At 40.8% G+C, this 23426-nt stretch overlaps 1 protein-coding gene across 1 annotated transcript; it reads right to left on the bottom strand.

Annotated features, from left to right (window-relative positions):
- Positions 1–3447: 3447 nt before the first annotated feature.
- LOC149280924 (homeobox protein DLL-2-like) lies at positions 3448–10324 on the bottom strand. Its single transcript, XM_089499963.1, has 3 exons — positions 9991–10324; positions 6508–6698; positions 3448–3747 (listed from the first exon to the last, which is right to left on the bottom strand). Exons 1-3 carry the CDS (start codon positions 10322–10324, stop codon positions 3448–3450), a joined length of 825 nt encoding a protein of 274 aa, XP_089356089.1.
- Positions 10325–23426: the final 13102 nt, after the last annotated feature.

Genomic DNA, 23426 nt, shown 5'->3' with positions numbered 1-23426 from the left:
GGCCATCACATCTGGAGAAGAGAGAGTGGGCAGATATCATACCCCAGGGTATAATGGTCTGCCAGCTCATACAATGTTATCACACAGATTTAGCTGTGATGCCTGCTTCCTTATTATGGCATGTTTTAATAAATATTATTCATTATTATTATCATTATTGGCGGCTGAGTGTGGGAACCCCGTTTACAACACTGTTATTACTAGTCCTATCACACATATTTTTCATTATTTTAAAGCTGATACAGTCTCACTGTATTATAATTAGTATAATATAATTAGAGCTATATACAGTAATAACCCCCACCGCTGTAAACTGTAATAACCCCCCCCAACTGTTGGAGACAAAAACCTGGTTTTATCTAATTTTGTTCCAATAAACTCCCTTTATCTGCAGACCTGGAGGCCGCCATTGTTGTTGTCATGTGATATTTTGGGTGACTTTCCCCGTCCAAACACCACACTGAGCTGATGCTTTATGGCAATGCTAATGAAGTCCTTTCCTCCATAGACTTTAATTAGTCAGAGAGTCTGACTCAAGGTATTTCTCTGGTAGATTAGTCAGATGACAGAGATACTGTAAACATAAAATACTTACTTAGCTACTCCCTGAAAACATTCTATTATGCAAAAACTGGGTGTTTTTTTTACCAAAAATAAACATGGTTGGTCCAGACCGGTTGGTCTGAAAAAATTGGGATAAAAAAACCTTTTTCCTATTTTCCCTTTGACATGACAAAAGGACGTTCATCCTATCCGTGTCCTTCACTGGTGTCACATGACCACAGCCTAGGACTGATGTCTCCGGGGAAAAAAAAAAATCTGAATCTGGAAAATTGCGGCATGATAAATGAATTTGGACATTCTGATGCAATATTTCATTATAAAAGTGCTATACTCAGCAAATGATGTATAAGACGTTCATTTAAACCTCAATGGTTGATTATGACGTTGCCTTTGTAGAGCTATAACTCCTTATATAAATGTCAGATTAATGCTGAATCATCAGTTTAATTTTTGAAATGAAAAAGAGCATTTATTTTAGAATTTTGGGCTCTTAAAACACAGAATATACAGAATATATATAAAACGCAGAATATATACATACCACGGGATATATGGTGTGTAGTGTGTACATGCGCTCAAAGTCAAACTGTCCAATCAGCAAGTGTGTAGACTTGATTGGAATATGCAGTATAAAGTCCATTGTGCGGAACAAGTATTCAAATTCTTAATCTAACAGAAAAATCTAAAACACGTTGTTTTACACAATTTAAAAATGTTGTTTTGACACATTAGGGAAAGGGATGCGAGTAAAAGGTTTCTAGACTGAGCCCGAGGGAGGAGGGGAGGCTTAAAAAGTATCTTATTATCCAGGTAGGTTGTAAATACACACAGCACAGTCCTACACGCCTAACATTATGATACTATGTGTCATTAGCTATTCCTCCCCTGCCAGCATGTCATAGGTACGTACTCACCGCTAGAGTCTATGTATAATTCTCTTTCAGTTCTTTGGAGATGTCTCTGCATGTAGTGACGGATGACCAGCCCCCCCCCCCACCGACCACTTACTTCTCCAGCCGCTGTCCTCCATGTTGGACATTGGGCTATGATGTCATTTTAAGGACGCAATCCACCAAGTACGTTCAGAAAGGAGTCAGTGGATCAGACCTCCACAACCAGTCCATAGAGCGGTGGAGCACCATTGGGTCTGATCTGCCCTGGTTATACTACTAATATTGGCAGGATACACTAGGGTGACCACATCGGCCATGTTATCCAGGACACGTATAGCTGACCAGCCCAGATAACACGCTGCCCAGCAGTATATGGAATGTATAGACTTATGGAAGGCAACCAACTAGTCAGTTATACATCCTCCATACTGCAGGGCAGCATGTTATCTGGGCTGGTCAGCAATATGTAAAAATTATATGTGTCCTGGAAAACATGGTCAACCTAGGATATACTACTGTGTTAAAAGCACACGAATTTGGGACTTTTGGACATCTGTTCTGAGATTTATACAACTGACATTTATTCTTGTATGATATGACCAGTGACCGGTGTCTTAAGTACTTTTTGCAGATTTTCAGGACATTTTGGCGTGTTGCCATGACAGTGAAAACATAGAAGGCTTACAATTAATAAGAAAAAAGTCCAATCACTTGTATGTTGTGTCTCAATACTGGTCTTGCCCAAATATTCTAATGCCCTTAATAATTCCTTCAACGCACTGGTGCTATAGAATTTGGGTGGCTCAACCCAACAGGATGAACATTTTAAACAAATTCCGACTCGGTTTTTTACCAACAAAATACGTTTATTTAACATTCACACCAACATCCATAATACCCCTGGCCCTTCAAAGGTTAACTCATTCCATAGCTCCATCAAAAATATTACCCAAAAATATTACAAAAATAAGTTAAAACTTTCACACAAGCCTTATATATTTTAAATATTTGAGTGACCACAGATGTATCTCAAAGGTGACCAATAATAGCCATTTTTATTTTACCAAAAAAGTTTGTTTTCCATGTCTGTAGGTAAACCTTAAATGTTTGAACAAACGGATATTTTGTGAGTCTACAATCTAATCTAATTTGCGTGATAACTTTCTAGTCCTCAAAACCTACTCTCTTCCACTCACCCACCGCTCATGTATATGTTGCTAAAAGTCAAAGATTCTGTTAATTATAAAAAAACTAATTCTTCAAAGGGCAACAAAAAGTGGCAATTCAGTAGAAGAATACGCATCTCGTCTGTGCATGGAAAATATAGATATACAAATATAATTAGGTAAGAAGGCACAAAGTATTCAACCTGCTACACACAATCAGGGTTAATTATTAGGTTAGAACTTCAGAAGTTCCGCGGCAGAGTGATTCGGCATATATCAGAGAAAAAAAAAATCCACAGAATTCTTTTCCATTAATAATTATGGATTAGTTATTTCGTTGCCTCAATAAATACCCCTCAAAGTCATTGGGAAAAGGGCAGTTGGGAAAACATCCAAGCTTCTAGGTCGATGTATCTTTCATCTTCACCAGGAGTAGATCAGATCTGGCTTTTTGTCAACCGACCATTTAACATACAAGTTAATCAAAGCACGTAGAATCTTCCCTTTTAGTTATCAAGATTTAAGAATCATCTTGTTTTGATTCTCTAAATAAAAAAAAAAGCAGGAAGATTTAAGGAACGAACAATGATGCCCAAAAAATGTTCTTCCCATCATGTTGTTCATTCAAGCCACTTTAGCTAAGGAACCATTGCTCTAGACTGGGCATTGGTCTTTTAGAATCTTCTAAATAACACCGAAGGTTCCATGAGCGAACCTTGAATTGTCTTTGATGTCCAGTCAATGTAAATCTGTTTAGTCTGTAACTCAATTGCCTTCCATGCAATTCCTTCCATTTGAGTTACTGCTGATTTTTCTTTCATCCCTTAATATACTGTATTGGGTGGCGGTTGGTGTAAGGGTTCAGAAGGGGGTAGGTGAGGTCCAGGTTGGTTCTGTTGAGTAAACCATGGATTATAGTTCTCCAAATAGCTGGGGGATGAACAGTGAGGAAGACTCTGCTGTTGTGGGGTTCTGCTTCGGCTATTTTCCCACATAGGTGGTGATGAAGGTGAGTTGCAAGCCATTGAGTCGCTGTTATTTGGACTGTGTTCCAAGCCAGGTCCCTCTCCATTCTTGTAAAGTTTCTTGAACTTTGATCTGCGGTTCTGGAACCATATCTTCACCTGAAAGTCAACACAAAAATAAGCTATTAAACTGTGCCTCAAAGCCTACTAAGACAGTAGACACAAAGTAGAGATACTGAGCAAAAAAATGGGGTTACAATATCAAGTCATTGCATATAAAGTTAAGTTCCGGAACTAAGCCACTAGATATGTAGTGGAGTTATTTAACTTTACTATTGGATATAAAGGGGAGTTATGATCTGAAGACATATAAAAAGTTACAAATCTAGGCAATCGGTGATATATACAGTCACTGAACAGGGTCACCAGAGATAACATGAAGTCGCTTCCCAACATAAAACGTTGAGCTGAGCCCCCTTCATGATGCCGAGTTATTAAACTGGCCCACCAAGTAGGAAGAGGAGCTTGTGAACATGGCTTGCAGACATGACCATGACTTAGACCACCAGTCGTAAAGTGATTGTATTGATAAACTTTACAAAAGGTGAGATTACAGAATAAGATTTGATGGTGAATGGAAGCCTTTGAGATGGCATTGCTCCAAAGAATAATAGTCCTGGACTTAACAGAGACCACATAATGACGGCCCGATAAACATATCACTGATAAAAATGTGCTTGACATTGGAAAATTTGACTCCTTACATATGTCAGCATCCATGAAATCATAAGACTCATTCCGTGATATCACTTAGATTTGGTTCCAGCAGGGAATAAGTAAACAAACTGTTCCCATTACTGCAATCAACTCCAAACAGTAATGACCAGTTTAATGACCCTGTCATCAGCCCACTTTGAGGTTTATTGGTAATGACCCTTCAACATGTCACTGCCTTTCGATTACCCCACTTGGTTTCTATGTTGTGTTCAAGGGAAGCGCATTGCTTTCTCTGTAAACTCTTCCTCCCCCCACACTCGCTCTACACCTCTCTCCCAAATTTCTCCGCCCTGTGAGTCATCCCAAGCTCTTCTCCAAATGAACCAAACCCAGTTTCACAGCAACATCATGTTTTGTAAATCGGTAACAGGAAGCTTTAGGATACCCCCCTCCCTAACCATAAATACTTCTGGCTGGCATCTTCCACCCTTGTCGCCCGACTTTTACAGGAATATGCATGTTTGAGATACTAGTTAATAGGGAAACATTCACTTGAAGACCTACAATCCCTTCCAAAACAGGAACGGCACATTTATAACACATCCCACTATGTGACCACCATGATTTTGTGAACCTGTTTTATGATTAAACAGTGAACAGTTGGTGGTGCCATGGTGCAAGTAATCAAGTAGTGGCTTCTTACCCAATTGACCCATCAGAGGGTAGAGGGGAGCTATGTATGAACTGCACTTACTGTAACATTGCTAGACATGGAGTGCTTTCACTTGGCTCTGTCTCACAACAATCTTCAATTAAGAAGGTCCCTGGAGGTAGACGGTGGGCTTTTTCAACATGGAGGACACCATTGGGCATCAACACGATAAGCCATCAAAATGTTTGGGACTGAGTTTTATGTTAGGAAACCCCTTGTGAAGCTAATCCTCCTCAACGTGCAACACAATCAATATTGTAAACCTCCAACCCAATTAGATCTTTGGCCAAGTTCAAACTTGTTATATCATTCTGTCTGCTCCTACATAACGAATCCCTTCTTATTATGCCTAACACAGATACACAGATTTTACTCTATTTACAATAAATTTGGACCCCGATGTCAGTAGGAGGAGTAAAGACTATTGCAAGGAATAATTATAGACGTGATCAGAGTGGTTCATGTGAGGAGATAGCCGGTTATGTGAGCTGCCGGCCGAGCTCTAGGGAGGGGTTATATAGAGGAACAAGAGGAGGCGCATATTTTGATGCAATACAAAAGACTATTTGTTGTAGAACGTTTCATTAAAAGTCAGCAGAAGACATGCCAGATATTGCACCAGGTGTGTAATAAATCAACTGATGGTACATATGTAGGTGTATACCTCTCTTATCACTGTTTGCTTATCTTATCGTGCCCCTTTCTCTGTTAGTACATCTCTACATGTTGATTACTATATTTCTCCCCATTCTATCATACCCTACGCCATGTTATTACACTTCTCTCCATGGTATCATATAACTCTCCGTTCTAAAATACCCTATGTCATGTTATTACACTTCTCTCCATGGTGTTATATACCTCTCAGATCTAAAATACCCTACGTAATGTTATTACACTTCTCTCTATGGTATCATATAACTCTCCGTTCTAAAATACCCTATGTCATGTTATTACACTTCTGTCCATGGTATTATATACCTCTCCATTCTAAAATACATTACTTCATGTTATTAGACCTGTATTCATTATATTATACAAGGCTCAATTCTATCGTGCCCTCCTCTTATTGTTCGGAGATTTATTTGTCTTTTATATTATAGCCCTCTCTATGCTTTTACCTCCTTATGATCTGTTTTTTTGTAGGCAATTTACTAAAAAAAGGGACTGGCTTAAAAGCAGGCACAACCGCCATATATTTTGATCTCCTAATTTCCTGTCCTTGTCCCTAGTTATGCCCATAACCTTCTACAAGGATTTTTGGTTTTAAATGTGGGGCTTTAAATTGTTAAAGGGGCTTCTAGAGAGTGAGTTGAGATGAAATCCACACCTTACCCTTGAGGTTGAGACACATTAGTTCAATTGAGCTATTCAAAGTTCAATTGAACTTCTGCTGAGTCTTTTGTAACACTGCACATGTTTTGACCTCACAAGCATGTTGTCCCGGCTGCACCTCTACTACAATAAAGGCTGTACAGAGTTATATATACCTGTGTCTGAGTGAGGCCTAGCTGCGCGGCAAGTTCTGCTCTCTCAGGCAGTGCCAAGTATTGGGCCTTCTGGAACCTTCTCTGCAGAGCTGCCAACTGGCAACTGGAATAGATGGTTCTGGGTTTACGGATCTTTTTGGGTTTTCCATTGACCATTCGTACCTCCGTTTCTGGCTCTTCCTTTACCGAAACTACAAGAGAAGGGGGAAAAAAAACATTTATCAACACACAGACCTACCAAGTCATATGAAAGAGCTAGATAGATGTCTTGTGCCAGACCCTACTGGGTGGCTGTGCTATGTACATACAATATTTGAGACAATAGTTGGCAGGACTGTACTTCTTACGGCTGAACCTTGAAAATCTCCCTCAACACTGAAATTAAATTTTTCTTTCTGCTTTTGTTTCCCCGCCAATATCTCCTGTTTCATTTCTAATCTATGGATACACACAATACTATATATTATTCCCTCTAAGACAAACAATACAGCAAAGAAAGTTAGAAAAAAGAGAAAAAAATTATTGCATCCCTATTTAAACAGCTACGGGGGCCACATATTAATTTCGGGTGCTTCTGGCTAACATATATAATATGTGGGATGTATACATTCACAGAAGGGACCCAGTTAGCCGGTTTCGCATCCCACATACTGCAGGGCCCATCATTTTACACGTGCTGGTCAGCAACATAAGAGATGTATATGTGCCCAGCCGTGAATTCGCTGACATGGCAGCCGTAAGGGCAGCCATTTTGTTTTTATAGTCCAACATTTTGTTGTTATCGCGCAACCGACTAACTTCTTGTGATAGCGTTGTTTGTTTGGACTCTGCCCCTGCATTCTGTGATATACATGTGATATATAACCTCGGCACGGCAATATGGCTGTCCTCTATTGATTTACTAGGACCATTTACGCCGGAGAAGTATGGTGACATCCGTTGGCAGGGAATTTTCAAGCGCAATTCGAGAACACGGTTTCTTTACAATACTTTATTTGTATTTAGTACATTACTGTCAGATTCTCACACTTCTTCCTTCTTTCATCTTCCCTTTCTATAAAGTTCCTTCCCCTATTTTTCATTTTTATTTTTTTTGCAAAATTCCCTCTTCCTGCATCATTTGCCAAATCCCTCTCTTCTTCCTTCTGTTCCAGTTTTGGCGTTCTCCTCCCTTACTCTTCCACACCTTCTCCTTCAGGCTCTGTACTCATAGTCTTTTAAGTTTCTCAAGTGCCATTGAGGCGGGGGGTGGAGGTCTTGAGTTTATTGGATTGCCTGAAGCTTTAGTCCCCCCCCCCCATACACGAAACTCTGCATGTGGTCTAGTTAGATATCTACTACAAACACTACTTTGTTTACCGCTGACAACTTTCTACAACGATAGCATTAAAGAATTTTCCCAATCCAGCTTGGATACCTGGAACTCATTATGTCGCCATAAGCCTCCCTAAAAGAATATATGGGGTCTTTGGTATGGCACTGCCGAACTTATAAGACTTCTTACCAAAATATACCTTAGGTATTGTGGATCTAGAGAACAAAAAAGATACTTTTGACGTCAAGAGGGATTTTGTTTATCCCTTTAGGCCATATTGGATAAAAGTCCTATTGGTGGTTTCTTGCCCTTTTGGTAGAACTTTGTGTCTCTTTTCAGCCTAAGAAAATAACTATGTAAAGAGGATCACGAATCAAAGTTGCCCCTCGGGATAGGTAAGAAATCAGCCCATGGGCTGCCCATTACATATCAGAACTGAATCTCTCGGTCATTGGTCGGTGCTTGGCTTTGGTTGACCACCTTTAGACCATAGAGACCAACAACCCGGGTGTAATATTGAGCCAGAAGATATTGGCAACAAAAAAGGGAATGGCGACCATGCAGGACAGAGTCAAACAGCAAGCCTGAGAACATCCCAAAGACAGACAGGTTACCTCTATAACAAAATGGCGCTGGGGAGATGCGATGGGTTTAGGGTCAAATCAGAACTCGCAGAAAGCTTGTCTTCTGATGTGGGGTGCGTATAGTGAAAGGTCTAGATATAAGAAGGGCCAAGTGAGGACTGGGGACAGTGAAATAACGAAGATAAATATATAATATAATATATGAGGCATCAATAGTGGCCTTTAACATGGGAAGAGACAGACGGGTGACGTAGAGACAGTCGGGCAACTCTACGCAGACAGAGATGATCCCGACAATCAGGATTTACGCCGAGCGCGACACCCTGGTTTAGGCAGAGACAGACAGTCTGGATATGGGCAGAAAGAGGCAGACAGTCAGGATTTGGGCAGAGACAGACAAAGGCTGAATATAGGCAGACAGGTAAACATAGAATTTGGGATTAAAGAAGAGACAGGAAGGGAGGCACTGATCAGAGAAAAGCCAAGGTACAAACTCCCAGTCTGCATCACTCACAAAAAAGTGATGAGTCGGATTTAACCCCTTAACCCCTGGAAAAAGCTTGCTTTAATTTAGTGAGGGAGAACGCATCTTGATGTAATAACCATGTCGCTGTAATGGGGTAAACTTGTTAATTAAAATTATATATATATATCTATCAATGTTCTTCAATATGTTGAATTAAATGCTTTAAATTAACTAAAAACAATATTTTTATTCTTGAAAAATGTCTCTCAAAACGTAACCATGTCCCTTTACAATACTTGAATTACAGGTCAACTTTATGCCAAGATATATCTTTAGCTAAATAGTTGTGCTACTTTGTTAACTTGTGAGGTTTATTTGAATTATTTTAAAATATGTACTATACATATTACTATAGCCATACATATACAACAATATCATATATATATATATATATATATATATATATATATATATACATACATACATATTTCTTCCTTAGTTATTGACACCTGTTTTTTTACTTTTTGTATAAGTGAATAAGAACTAAAGAGCTTACAATCTAACAGCACTCAGCGTGAACTCACTGTCGTAAACCCTCAGCACATCAAACTGGAAAGCCCTAATTGATCTCACAGCTAACGCTGACATTGTTCATTCTCTAATCCACATCTGTCCCATTCTACAGGCTGCAGTTCCACTGTTTAAATTTTTCAGCTGTCATCCCAAGACACGCATCCGCCATCTCTCCTGGACGCTCTGTTACGTCTCTCTCTTAAACCTGAGGATTTTTGTTTACCGGCTCATTGTTGTTCCCTTCGCCAACCTCACCTGAGTCCGCTATGCGTCCCAAATTAATCTTTTCATCATTTGACCATACAGTTCTCTCTGACTCGTTCTACCAATCACACTGCTGTTTTCTTCTGTTCCTATTCCCCAGTTTTCTTTAGATTTTTACTTTATCTACTTGACTCTCCCAAACTTCGTTGTACTCTTGCCCACCAATAAATTCTTGGTCTTCCGCCCCTCAATCTTGCACTATAAGGTGTCCATTTATTTAAGTGTCTCCCCTTATTCCGCACTTGGACCCCAAACCTGTACTTGTGTATCAAGGCTCCTACCTGTCTCCTGTGCCGGAGGTTCTCTGTAATGCCCGTACGTTCTGTATCCTCCTCCATATGGATATTCCTCCTTGGGAAGGAAGCCTTCGGCCCCCACTAGCCCGCTCAGGTTGAACTGGTGATGGTGATGATACCCATAGGGGTTCAGAGACTGGGAATAGGCTTGGCTTTGAAAGTAGTCATGTTGACCACCATGCACGTGACTGCTGTAGTAGCCCATATCAGTTGCTGTTGACTCGGGCAGTGTGGGCGAGTCTTTGGAGACCGGGTGGCAACTCATTGGGGTTGACAGGTCAGTCAAAACTGCCATTTTCTTTTCAAAAGTCCCACTCATGGTCTGCAAAGCAGAAGATTCTCTGCAAACACTCAGATACACATCACTGTCGAGCCCTTAACCACTTCTCCTGGTACAATGAAGCCAAACCAAAGCTCCACAGACCAGTTCTACACCATAATTATAGGGTAGAGAAGGGAGGGTCCGACATTCCTATTGGCTCCAGGAAGAAAGCCTTCCAGGCAAAACAGATTTCTTCACCCGTTCTGTATTTATGGCTCGGCTTCTTGTCAGTACAAAGAAAAAAAACACAAACACTAAAGTACTTGCATTGTACACACAAACACTATATATATATATATTTATAAAGATAGGCATATATATTTATATATTGTATTTTACATTATATTACATATATATATATATATATATATATTTAGAAACACTTTTTTTATACTTTTATACTTTTATTTAAAATAAAATAATGTTTATTAAGATACCAGGTGTGTTGTACATGGGTGCATAATATATACATGAGTTATTGCAGTATTATTTAAATCCCATGGGTTTGTATACGTGTATATAGGTCTATACAGGGTGCCCATTCCACCCGTTAAATAATTAAACTGGACACATATATCTGGTCTCCTACGCCTTTTGCTGCAGTCCGTGTTGTATTAGGACCAATGTTACCAATGGAAATTCATAATATTATTAGCAAATTACTAGATGTGACTCATTTATTCTAAGTTTATTTAGTGTGTTATATTTCTACATTGAGCTAGCTATAAAGAAAAAAATGTACATACATATAGTGTTACTCTGTTACGTATATATATTCATGTGCCCATCTACTAAGTCTAAAATCAAAAATGTTTTGTACTTTACAGTAAAATCAAAAATGTTTTGTACTTTACAGTATAATATATTTTGTGTTTTTATGTATATATATATATATAATATATATTGTATATATATATGTATATATATATATATATATATATATTGTTTGTGCATATATATATATATATATATATTTATATTTTTGCTACACTGTAGGATACAGTATCTATAGGTGTCCGTGGTAATACAGGCCCATCTAAGCCCTGCATATTACATGATAGTAGACAGCGCCCCCTGTCAGGTAAAGCTGTGGATTACACTCAGCGTTTTGGAAGCTGCTAATACGAATATGGAACATGATGTATAAATTAAAAAGAAAGAAAATAAGGTTGCATATGGCACTCGGAGCGCCTAGGGATATGACTCTCCCGTACTTTAAAAAAAGGTTTTTATGTTTTCTTTTCAGACGATGTCCCTAGACGTCCGTTGCTAGGAAAGGCCAATCTGCCATGTGGCTCCTAGCCTTCCCACGGGGCATCGCTAACAAATACATGTCACTGCCGAAAGATTTGTGTAGAACCTTTCAGGAGCTACCTCAGCAGAGGTAACTGCTTTGATAACATGGCTGCCCCCTGTACCGTTCTGCCCACACAAAATAATGTAATTGAATATGAGAGCACTTCACGCGTTTCACATTTTAAAATGTAATTAAAAGAACTTTAATGAGTTTTTTTGTGTTATATAAATAGATGAACCTATTAGGTTTCATTTAAGATATAATTACTTTTATGCACACTTAAAGTGATCTGGAATTTTCACGTTAGGCGGCATGGAAACTCCTGCCTTAAACAATGATTCTGGCAGCATTTAATGTTTGTATATTATGTTTTAATGGTTATTATATGGAAATGTGATTTTCCGATAAAAGATATTTTAACATGTGTTTTCTTGGTTGTTTTTTTTATAAATGATTCCCCATAGTGTATCCCTTCCTCTTACTCCATATTACCAAAGATGTCTCCCCTGCCCAGAGAAAGAAAAAAAATGACCTGGAGACTCTCGTCTATTGGTTTATCTGATGAATTCCTATAACTCCTCCCATTGCTCCATTTAACCCCCTATAACGCCTCCTATTAGTTCATATAACTCCTCCTATTACTCCACATAACCCTCCCTATAACTCCTCCTATTACTCATATAACCCCTCCCTATAATGCGGCCTATATTCAGGGTCTAGCGCAGTCCCGGGCGCCGGGCAGGGTTAGGATACAGATCCCCCGCAGCGGTGCAGGGGACCTGCATCCTACTCCCCGATACGCTTAGACAGGCTTCCCATGCCAGCACTTTCCACGGGGGGGGTGCCGGCACGGGAGGTTGTCTAAGCGCATCGTGCGGCTGGTCACCGGCTGCGGAGGTTGTTTACCCGCATCGCTGCAGCCGGTGACCGTCCGCACGATGCGTTTTACCTCTGCCCCCAAGACTTACCAGAGGAGACTCCCGGGTGTCTCGCGGGGCCGGCGGGGGACAACTACGCAATACGCGTATACAACTTCCGGTGCCGGCACATCAGCTGAGTGCCGGCACCGGAAGTTGTGTACGTGTATTGCGTAGATGTCCCCCGCCGGCCCCGCAAGACACCCGGGAGTCTCCTCTGGTAAGTCGGGGGGGGCAGAGTGGCAGCATATCTCGAGGGGGGAGGAGGAGGACAGTGGCAGCATATCTCGAGGGGGGAGGAGGACAGTGGCAGCATATCTCGGGGGGGGGGACAGTGGCAGCATATCTCGGGGGGGAGACAGAGTGGCAGCATATCTCGGGGGGGGAGACAGAGTGGCAGCATATCTCGGGGGGAGAGTGGCAGCATATCTCGGGGGGGGGGGGACAGAGTGGCAGCATGTTTTATCCGAGCCAATGCGGTATATATACGCTCCTGTCTCCCCATGCTGATTCAAAATAGTTTAGAAAGGGCCCTTCCGACCTGGACCGCTCCGATCCAGAAGGGCCCTTTCTAAACAATTTTGAACCGGTACGAGGAGACAGGAAGAAGGGGTCGCACTGGGACCCCTAGAGGCATGGGCCTGGATGTAGCTGCGACCGCTGCGACCCCTGTAGTAATGCCAGTGCATCCTTATATCTCCTCCGATTACTCCATATATCCGACCCCTGTAACCCTTCCTATTACTCTATATATACCCCCTTTAACTCACCCTATTGCTTCATATAACCCCACCTTATGGTTTCTGTTCTGTTATATCGTCTCCCCTGCAGCAGATACTAGATGTGGTTGGACATTTTTTGAACCTCATGATGCCTACTCTCACGGTCATGCCCATATCTGCAGGCAGTAAAAGAACACATTACAGTGCCACACTTGTTACCCCCGGTATAAATAAATGCCCTGCTGTTGCCCCCAGTCAGGGGTGATGCCAGGTGGCACATGCGGCATGCCTGGTGGTGGGGTTATCTTCATAGACATTCCCTATATGTCTTCATTTTTGGCATTAAACACAATAAAATTCAGTGGATATTCATTTCCAGGGATATGCTGCCCCCTTCAGGTGGCTTTTCTAAGAACATTCACTGATAAACTCATTTGAAGCACAGGATTGAGTGGTAAGTGGAACCTGTCAAGACCCACCGGAAATATTGTGATATGTTAGCCATTTAACTGTCAAAGAGTCATGGACTCGCCATTCCGCTGAAGAAGAGGGACCTGCTCTTACAATCTATGAGGAGGTTGAGGCGGAATGAGACAGAAGGTCAGGGACTCCTTGGACGAGGATGATTTGATTGTAGCGAGGGTGTGCGAGGGTGTGATGTGCAGATTTGGAAGGTGGGGGGACAGATGGTTTCTTTAGGAGGCACATTGAGGATATGAGTAAGGACTATTAGGAGAGTATTTGGAGATAAGGGCAGAGATATAGGGTTTCCAGTAGACTTGGGCACCAGGGGGCTCTTCGTGTTCGTCTTCGTGCTCGTCTTCGGGGAAAAAAAAATCTTCGTATTCCGCGAATATTCGCCCGTTCCTGTCTTCTCTTCGGGCGAATATTCGTTTTTTCTTCGTTTTTTCCGGTTAAGGGGTTAATACGGGGTTAACGCAGCTCTGGCGCCAGTACTTTAAATGTGTGTATCAGCAACTCCATTGGTCGCCAGCAGGGGGCCTCCTGCTGTCGACCAATGATCACAGTACCATATATAGCTAATATATTCTGGGGCAGAATATTCTGCTACTCAGTGTAAAACCAACAGAGGGCAGCATTCTGTCCGATGATATATTAGCCATATGTGGCAGTGTGTTAATTTTCATTTATTAATTATTTAAATAAAATATATTTCCATGATCCGCTGGTCTCCCCACTGCAACAGTTAAATGTCCGCACTCACGGACATTAATTTTGTCGAATTTACAAACTCTTTTTTTCTATTTATTTTGGGTTTTTTTGTATTAAACTGTTAGACGAAAGGATCATGGGAATAAATGCAAATGAGCTCACGGCCCCATATGGCTTATATATCTTTGGACAGAATGCTGCCCTCTGTTGGTTTTACATTAAGTAGCATATGTTTGAAATCCAAAGTTATTCTGCTACTCAACGTAAAACCAACAGAGGGCAGCATTCTGTCCGAAGATATATTAGCCATATGTGGCAATGTGTTCATTTTCATTTATTAATTATTTAAATAAAATATATTTCCATGATCCGCTGGTCTCCCCGCTGCAACAGTTAAATGTCCGCACTCGCGGACATTAATTTTGTCGAACTTCCAAACTCTTTTTTTCTATTTATTTAGGGTTTTTTTTGTATTAAACTGTTAGACTATGGCTAATATATCTTTGGACAGAATGCTGCCCTCTGTTGGTTTTACGTCGAGTAGCAGAATAACTTTGGATTTCAAACATATGCTACTTAATGTAAAACCAACAGAGGGCAGCATTCTGTCCAAAGATATATAAGCCATATGGGGCCGTGAGCTCATTTGCATTTATTCCCATGATCCTTTCGTCTAACAGTTTAATACAAAAAAACCCCAAAATAAATAGAAAAAAAGAGTTTGGAAGTTCGACAAAATTAATGTCCGCGAGTGCGGACATTTAACTGTTGCAGCGGGGAGACCAGCGGATCATGGGGATATATTTTATTTAAATAATTAATAAATGAAAATGAACACACTGCCACATATGGCTAATATATCTTCGGACAGAATGCTGCCCTCTGTTGGTTTTACACTGAGTAGCAGAATAACTTTGGATTTCAAGCATATGCTACTTAATTTAAAACCAACAGAGGGCAGCATTGTGTCCGAAGTTATAGTAAGTTATTTATGCTAAGTTAAATGTCTGTACCGGCGACTTTGTTGGTCGCTGGCACTGACATTTAACTGACACAGCGGGGAGACCACTGGTGTCTCTGCTGTGTCAGTTAAATGTCCGTACCGGCGACTTTGTTGGTCGCTGGCACGGACTTTTAACTGTTGCAGCAGGGTCCCAGGTTATTTTTTTTTTCTGCCTAGCAACTAGTGGTAAGGGGCCGTGCGAGTGAGCCTATTGGTCGCTTGCACAGCCCTTTACCCTACGGATTTCTGCTCCCGTTATCCAACGCAGCATCGCAGGGGTTAACGGGAGCGGAAATCCCGCGATGCTGTGAAGATAAGGTAAGTTAGATGGGGAAGGGACCGGGGAGAATAGTAGACGAAGGCGAAGATTCTTCGTGTGTGAGTCTTCGTCTTCGCCTACGTTTTACCGGCACTGTCTTCTCTTCTTCATGTCTTCGGAACGAACACGAAAACGCACTCTTCGTGTTCGTTTTCATGTTCGCCCGAAGACGAATGCACAAGTCTAGTTTCCAGTACATTTATTCTGGCGGGTATGGGGAGCAGGTGGAGAGACTGGCACACTGGGGCAGTAGATGAAGGCTATAGAAGACGATAGGGTAAGAAAAGCAATCAAGCAGAGGAGTACAGAATGGACTCGAGCCTTGAAAACCAGGAGGAGGCCAAATAGTGAGGAGCAGCAATAATCCAGACGGGATATCCCAAGGCGTAATAAGAGACGTATGCAACCAGACCCTTCTTCAACCCATCGGAACTTCGCATGCATATCCAGTGTCTACATGAGACGTCTGAAGGTATCTAAATTAAGAGGGCACTGAAATGTCGTGTTTTCCCACAATAAAAGCAACTAAAAATGCGGGGATGTGACATCATAAAGGCATATGAGTCCGTCAATAAAAGCAAGACCTATCTCTCTCTCTCTCTCTCTCTCTCTCTCTCTCTACAAAGGAATAAGCACATTTACAACGAAAACTCTGAGCTTTTGCTTTTTTTTTTTTGTTTCATTCAGCTTTCAGACTGATTTTCCGAACCTTCGGATGCACAAATTTGCCAAAATCTGTTAAAATTATAATTCGTACAAATCCGAATACACAAGTCTGCGTTGCTGGAAGCATTGATCTCATATTAAACCCACAATTTATTTGACACACGAGTCCCACCTCTAATGGGACCCCCAGAAATATGTCATAAATGCACCCCCGTGCAAACCTCTTTGTGAGAACTTTGCGTTGCCTCTCACCTTACTAAACGTTGTTAACCACATTTCTGTACAAGACGTTGTCACGGCAACGCTTCTGATGCATTGACTTGAAAATATTCTGGCAGGAGAATTTTGGAGCTTTCTGCAGATTCCGAGATGCTCTAATCAATTAAGAAATTGGTTCCTTTGAGGTCATATTTATTTATTGTTTTATATAGTGCCATCAAATTCCGTAGCGTTGTACAATGGGTAGACATACCAAGTAGTATGTAACATAACAATATGACTTACAGAGACAACAGGTGAGGAGGACCCTGCTCAAAGGAGCTTACAATTTGTCATTTGTAATAAAGGTTCAGACGTTTACAGCTTTTTCTTTCTATAGTATTCCATAGGGGGTATAGGGCTAATATTTGGAACATTTCTTTCCATAATTAAGTACATAGCTACTAAGGGGCATCCCCTAGGAGTATCACTGATTCTCTATACAGAGTTGCCTGTAGTAGGATAAGCCCCCCCAACTTCCACAGCTGGTCTGTGCCATCATTGCCCCCTCCCAACTGGTCTGGCCTTCATTGCCCCTTGACCCCCCCTTCCAACATGCAACATGTATGAACACACAAGTTCCATAAATGTACCCATACTTACTCAATCTCACCCTACTTACACATCCATGCTTACGCACACAATTACACATCCATGCTCTCACACACACACAATTACACATCCATGCTCACACACACACACAAAAGTACACGTCCATGCTCACACACACAAGTGCACACATCCATGCTCACACACAAAAACATATCCATGCTCTCACACAAACAAAAGTACACATTCATGCTCACACACACACAAAAGTACACATTCATGCTTACATACATATATATATTTAAGTACAAACACATATACATACAGCCCACCTTCCTCCAGCCCCGCTCACCACCCCTGCAGATTCCTCTATGCTGCTCACACAAAACTCTGGGTTTTGATGTGCAATTGATAGCTGAATAGGGACCTCTAGTGGCAAAGAAGAGTAAAGCAGGATTAATAATAGCGATCTCAGGTATACTTCCTTAAAATAGCAAATATGACTTCATATACAGAGGGCTATAAATGATAGAATATTTTACAGCTACTTGATCCAAGGAGAAATCTGATTGCCTTTTGTAGTCAAGAAGAAAAATCTGAAAACTAGCTAAATTGTTTTTTTTTTGTTAGCTTTTCTTTGGATCAAAAGCAGGAAGTATAGATAGAAGCGATGGACTTGATGAACTTGGAAATCGGAGCAGTTCATGGGGTGATCCTAACCATTTTACTGGACCGAACCTCCGTGCTTGGTGATTTAGAAGCATTGCCCTCTGAAGAGTTAACATGGAGGATATCTTGTCGTCTTCAAGTCTTCAAAACTCCCTCTGATTGGCTCAATCAACTCCTCAATAATCCTCAATACTCATATGATTTTTCCTTCATATACAAGTATATGGCAGACCACCCCGCAAATATGGCAGACAATAGGGGCGTCTGCCATATTTGCGGGGTGGTCGAGGTGACGTTTGAGCCCAGTTAACCCGTCAAATTGCTTTATACAAACCTTCAGAGTTATGCGGACGCTGACTGATAGGAAGCTGAGGTTGCTAAGGGAACTTCGGTCGATATGTCATTGAAGATATCGGCTTTTCCAATGCAGAGTGACATCTGACATTTCCAAAAAGCCAACTCAATTGCTAAAGCTTATTGCTCAGCGCTATATTAACTGCTCATCTTAGTCTATTTCTCCTTCACCAGAACAATAGTATTAGACTGAATTATTGAGTAACTACCTTTAAAGGGACGGTAAAGCCAGAGTCTTTCTTATTCTATCTCCGTGCTGTGCTGGAAATTTAAATTTCTTTATTTAATTAGAATTTCCATCTAATCCCCAGCTTTAGTGGTACTTTGTAGTAGTGAATTGCAATACAATATCAAATAGATTTTAAAATGTCATTGGAACGTCCAAAAGAAAAACCTTAAAGGATTTACACCTCTCCGATGTGTTCAGCAATTTGTTACGGCCACCTAGGTATGAAATTCTGGAAAAACACATTTCTGTTCGATCAACTTTTCATATGAAAAAATATTGTTCTTTGACTACTCATAAACTATAGTTCATAATAAATTCCTGACAATATCTCCTGAAAGCAAAGATCTTTTAAGGGAAATCACTTGATGGAGCAGGGGTGAGATTTGTCCCACCAGTGATATGAAGTTTTCAGGCCAGCTATCCCATTGCCTGTGACATCATAAGAGAAGACCCCCAAAGGCACCATTTTTTAGCTGTGACCAAATGCAAACAAAGGGTCTCTATTATTGGGCAAGCTTACAATCTTTTATCCAAAGAAGGAGAAGCCATCTTACTGGGATGTTCTTCAGGTCTACTTTACCCTTGGTTTGGGTCTGACCAGTATCTCGTTATTTTCATTGAGGAGATGTATCCAGTTCTAAAGGACAAAGTTAGTTCAATTGAGCAACCTATTGGTTCTAGATGCCTCAGTCTTGCCTCACCTCATACAGATATGGGCCATGATGGAGCAGCAAGAAATTAAAAAAAAAGGACTAAATGTTACACAAATATATTTTACTACTAAATATTATTTTAAAATCCCAAGATTGATCTCCATCAAGGTCTCTCGAGGACATGGATTCTAATTTTGTTTGTACATAAGAATCCTCCTTGACGTACATTTTTTTTTTGTTTTCTTATTTTTCTTCCTCTGTCTTGCAACCTCTTCTGGGAAACCAAGGAGGCTCAGATTCTCTTAGGATTCTGTGGTTTTTCAATTGAAAGTACCAACTGACTAGGGCTAATAATATCAGCATTTCCAATAATTGTTTTGGTTTTTTTTTTAACTCTCTTAAATGAATGTTTATTATCATCAAATGTTGGCTGAATGGGTCTTACCTTACTCCTTGTTTTAAAGCAAAAAAAGGGCATAAATGCCCATAAAATCAATTGTAAGCACTTGTTTTACATAACAAAAGAGACACAATACACAACTATGTTATTCTGGTAGCAGTAACAATAAAAATGTAATTATCACGTCTAAAAAAGCAGATATCTTTTATATCAATTAAATAATTTATGCAGTTTAATTAAAAATATTATTAATTTCCTGATTATAAATAATTATGGCATTTTTTAATAAACATATCTAATTCATCCTATTATTGTTAGAAATTAATTATCCCCACCAATGCAGCAATGGCATCCTGCGACTCAAAGGTTATAAATAATCTAGGAGTCCCCAAATGCGTAGTATAACTGTATATCAGGTTGAAATGAACATGAAGTAGTATAAATCAATCAAGAAGGGAAGGCTCTCACTTCTCTCACTCATGCCCCACTCTTGTGAGTGTCTCCTTTCCATCTCTGGCCTCCACAGTGTGAAAAAAGGAATGTGTCCGCTCCCACACAACCATCACTCCTACACAACCATCACTCCTGCATGTATGAAATAACTATGGAGGAGTACCTGTTCCACCCATAGATTTCTGTAGTGTCAGCGCATATAACTTATTAACTCATTCCTGCCCCCTCTGTGTATGATCATCACCCCTTTAAAACTGCCTGTATTGGGTTGGCCAAATTGCCCCTTTAATACACGGGACTCGAAAACACACCACATTAAAATTGTTAAAAACAAGAAAAGGTTACCAGCTTGCTGAGATTGATTTCTTTACTGAAGTGTTAATATAATCAAGAGTAACTAAGCTAACTGGTAGTATGGATCCCCTTTCATGGTGGGCTTTAGGCTAATGCCCCTTTAGTTCTTTGGATAATGCAGCAATTGTGAAAGAAGAATTTTGTAGGCCCCTTAATACCTAATTCAACACCCAATGTAAAAAGTGTATAAGCTCCTGTCAGCTGAGTTTGTAATAAATAAAAGGCACGAGCATGATGTTAATCCTGAAGAAGCCAAAAGGTAAAGTGCATTAGGAAATGTTTAGGTACTAAATGGTTACAACAATGAAAAAAAAAATATGTTCTATGCATGTGATGTAGGTAGTTCTGGGATGACTAGGAACAACTTTACAATATTCGGATGGGCTACATTGTAGACAACTTCTGGTGCCTGAACCCTGTGCAGTACTCAACTCCCACCAGCAGGTGTCACTACCCACAAGGGCTGCGCATCATTGCAGTTGCTTCTCTATGGTACATTACATTTCTTTGCTTTACCAGTGCAGGTGGTGTGCAGAGAATATTTTATCAATGTATAGTTATTCGGCTCCACAGTATGGCACATTTACGTTTTTACTAACATAGAATTTGATGGCAGATAAGAACCATTTGGCCCATCTAGTCTGCCCATTTGAAAGGGGGCCGAGAGTGGGCCGGACGTGGCAAAGAGTGGACAGAGAGAGCGCTCTTATTAGGGGGCTCAGTCATCGGCTTTGATACCTGGAGCCTCTAAAGTTGGCCCTTAGATTTCCTAAAAATTGGGATGCAACCATTGGCAGATACATTGTTCATTTTTGGAATCTTAGTAGGCTTATCTTTCCCTTTGGTGCAATGAAGCCCCGCGGCCCCGATTGGATGATAACCCAATAGTATTATTCCACATGCTAACACCATACTGCAGCTTCTCCTAAAGGGAAGCATGTTTCCCCATAAAGAATGTACATTAAATGTTATGGGGTTTGCGTATTAATTTTATTGCTCTATTTTGTAGCAGACAAGAAGAAAGAAAATAAAGCACAAAACAATTTACAAGGGGTTAAAGGTCCCATGATAATGTTAGTTAACCCGTGACCTTTCCCTGCCATGTAACACACACGCACACACATGTTTATTGCTTCATATTTTATTGTGTTGTACACGAGATTGGTTCTTTGTTTTGGAAACCATGTCCTTGTATATCCAAGACTCATATCTACAAATCTATCCGCCTGTCTACACACAGCCCAGAGTATTGATTCAGACTGGGTGCTAAAACAATCCCAGGGGTAACATAATAGGTTAACCAGTCTGAATACTAATACATTCCATGCCTCGCTTGCTTCACGATGATTTGCACACCCCTTTGAAAACAGCTTTTAAAGGGACATGGTCCACACATTTTAGTTTCTCCTGAACCCCTGAGCCATCACATTATTATTTTCCTATCCCGCTGCTTCATATCTTCTCTAGATGTTTGGTGCATGGTGGACAGTAAAGACCCAACGGGTCTTACTGGAGACACGAGCCAAGGTGAAATGGAAGATGTCGTAGGTAAAACCCTATAGCACTTGACAGTTTGACCATATGGCCCAGGGCTGGACTGGTGCTAATGAGATGGCTCTGGCACTTTAAGGCCAGCGGCCGCCTGATGACCTACGTGTGGTCTATGGCTGGATATGCTCATGTAGAATGTGGCCAGGCATACTCAACAGCAGATCAGGTGAGTGTGTGGAGCTGTTGGCCCACTTGGCATTGGCCCAGCGTGCCAGAAGGCCTAGGTCTAATAAGATCCATCTAGAGGCATCCATTGTAGAGGTCAAAATAGAAGTGCTGTAAACAAGTGTATGAATTACTGACCTAAGCAGGCAACATTTTGAAGACTTTGGGCTAATGGGGTAAGTAAAAAAAAAAGTGGTATGGTCCAGTCCTACCTAACCAACCCAACTGGGGCTGGGAAAAACTAGTAATGGATGCCTGCAGTAGACCCTCCAGACAAGACATGCTACAGGCATGTAGTGAAAGGCTATTCTAGGGTGTGTGGGCCAGGCAGAAGCTATACTGATGAGGAAGCAAGATGAAAAACGAGCTTGGAATTTCCAGATGTGGGAGGGACAGATCGGCTAAGTGATTATATTTACTGTGCGAGTCTATATGTGTATGAAAAGTCATTGATCACGGATAATTCCGCCATTAGATGAATTGTGTGATTGATTTGTAATGACCTTGGATTTGGGCCAGCGCTAAATGCTGATCTCTGAATAGCCCAGCGCTCTGTTACATCATACATCTTACTTAAAGTGATGACAACACCAATATGCTTAAAGCGACCAAAGAAATATGTATAGTACTGCCTGCCAGACACTGGAAAGCATCTTTGAAGCTGAAGATATCAATTTCTGTGAATAGAATTTGTTATATTGTTACCGGTATCAATGCATACATGATCCTTCAATGTAAAATGCCGCAAACGGAGGGCAAACGGTCACGCATGGTTCCATGGCCAGTTCTATGGAGATCACATGTAAGCGTGTAGAGAAAGACTACAATGGTCAGGGTTAAGAAGCCCAGGGACCACCACGATGGGGAAGGGGAGTTTCAAAGGCTTGGGCTTAAGCAGCTGACGTGAGAGAGAGGGACCTTGGGGGGGCCGAGTGGGCCGATCACTTTTACCCAGGGCCCCACTAATATTAATGATGGCCCTGGGGTTATTTCAGGGTATTAAGCCTTGCAGCAAGTGTAATTATTTAAAATGAAAAAAAAAATAAAATTTAAATTCACTTTTTTTTTACAGAAATTAAATTACATTTTTACTATATTTTAGGCAAATATCGTTATTCTGGAAATTATCTTTTTTTATGGGGTGACATTACGTGATCACAGAGGGGCGCATTTATTTTAGGGGGTGCTGCTAGAGGCATGAAAAGGGGACACGACTTTATTAAACACATAAGCCTTACTGAGGGGTATCAGGGGAGGAAAGACGCATAAAATATTAACCCTTTCATAGCCTGAAGATTTTATGTAGTGATTCGCCAAATGTATTAAACAGACAGCTCCTTCTCATGGAAACCTTGACTTGCATCTAA

Source organism: Sceloporus occidentalis, unplaced genomic scaffold (assembly GCF_023333645.1).
Source record: "Sceloporus occidentalis isolate IW3139 unplaced genomic scaffold, rSceOcc1.0.p SCAF_143, whole genome shotgun sequence".
NCBI lineage: Eukaryota > Metazoa > Chordata > Lepidosauria > Squamata > Phrynosomatidae > Sceloporus > Sceloporus occidentalis.
This window is presented reverse-complemented; position numbering and strand designations above follow the sequence as displayed.

What these genes read in the sequence shown, in the direction of transcription:
- LOC149280924 (XM_089499963.1), bottom strand. Translation starts at nt 10,324, where the DNA reads ATGAGTGGGACTTTTGAAAAGAAAATGGCAGTTTTGACTGACCTGTCA. An exon ending in ACCTCCGGCACAGGAGACAG is followed by an intron (nt 6,699 to 9,990) that starts GTAGGAGCCTTG and finishes CTTCTCTTGTAG; the next exon opens with TTTCGGTAAAGGAAGAGCCA. An exon ending in TAGGCCTCACTCAGACACAG is followed by an intron (nt 3,748 to 6,507) that starts GTATATATAACT and finishes GTTGACTTTCAG; the next exon opens with GTGAAGATATGGTTCCAGAA.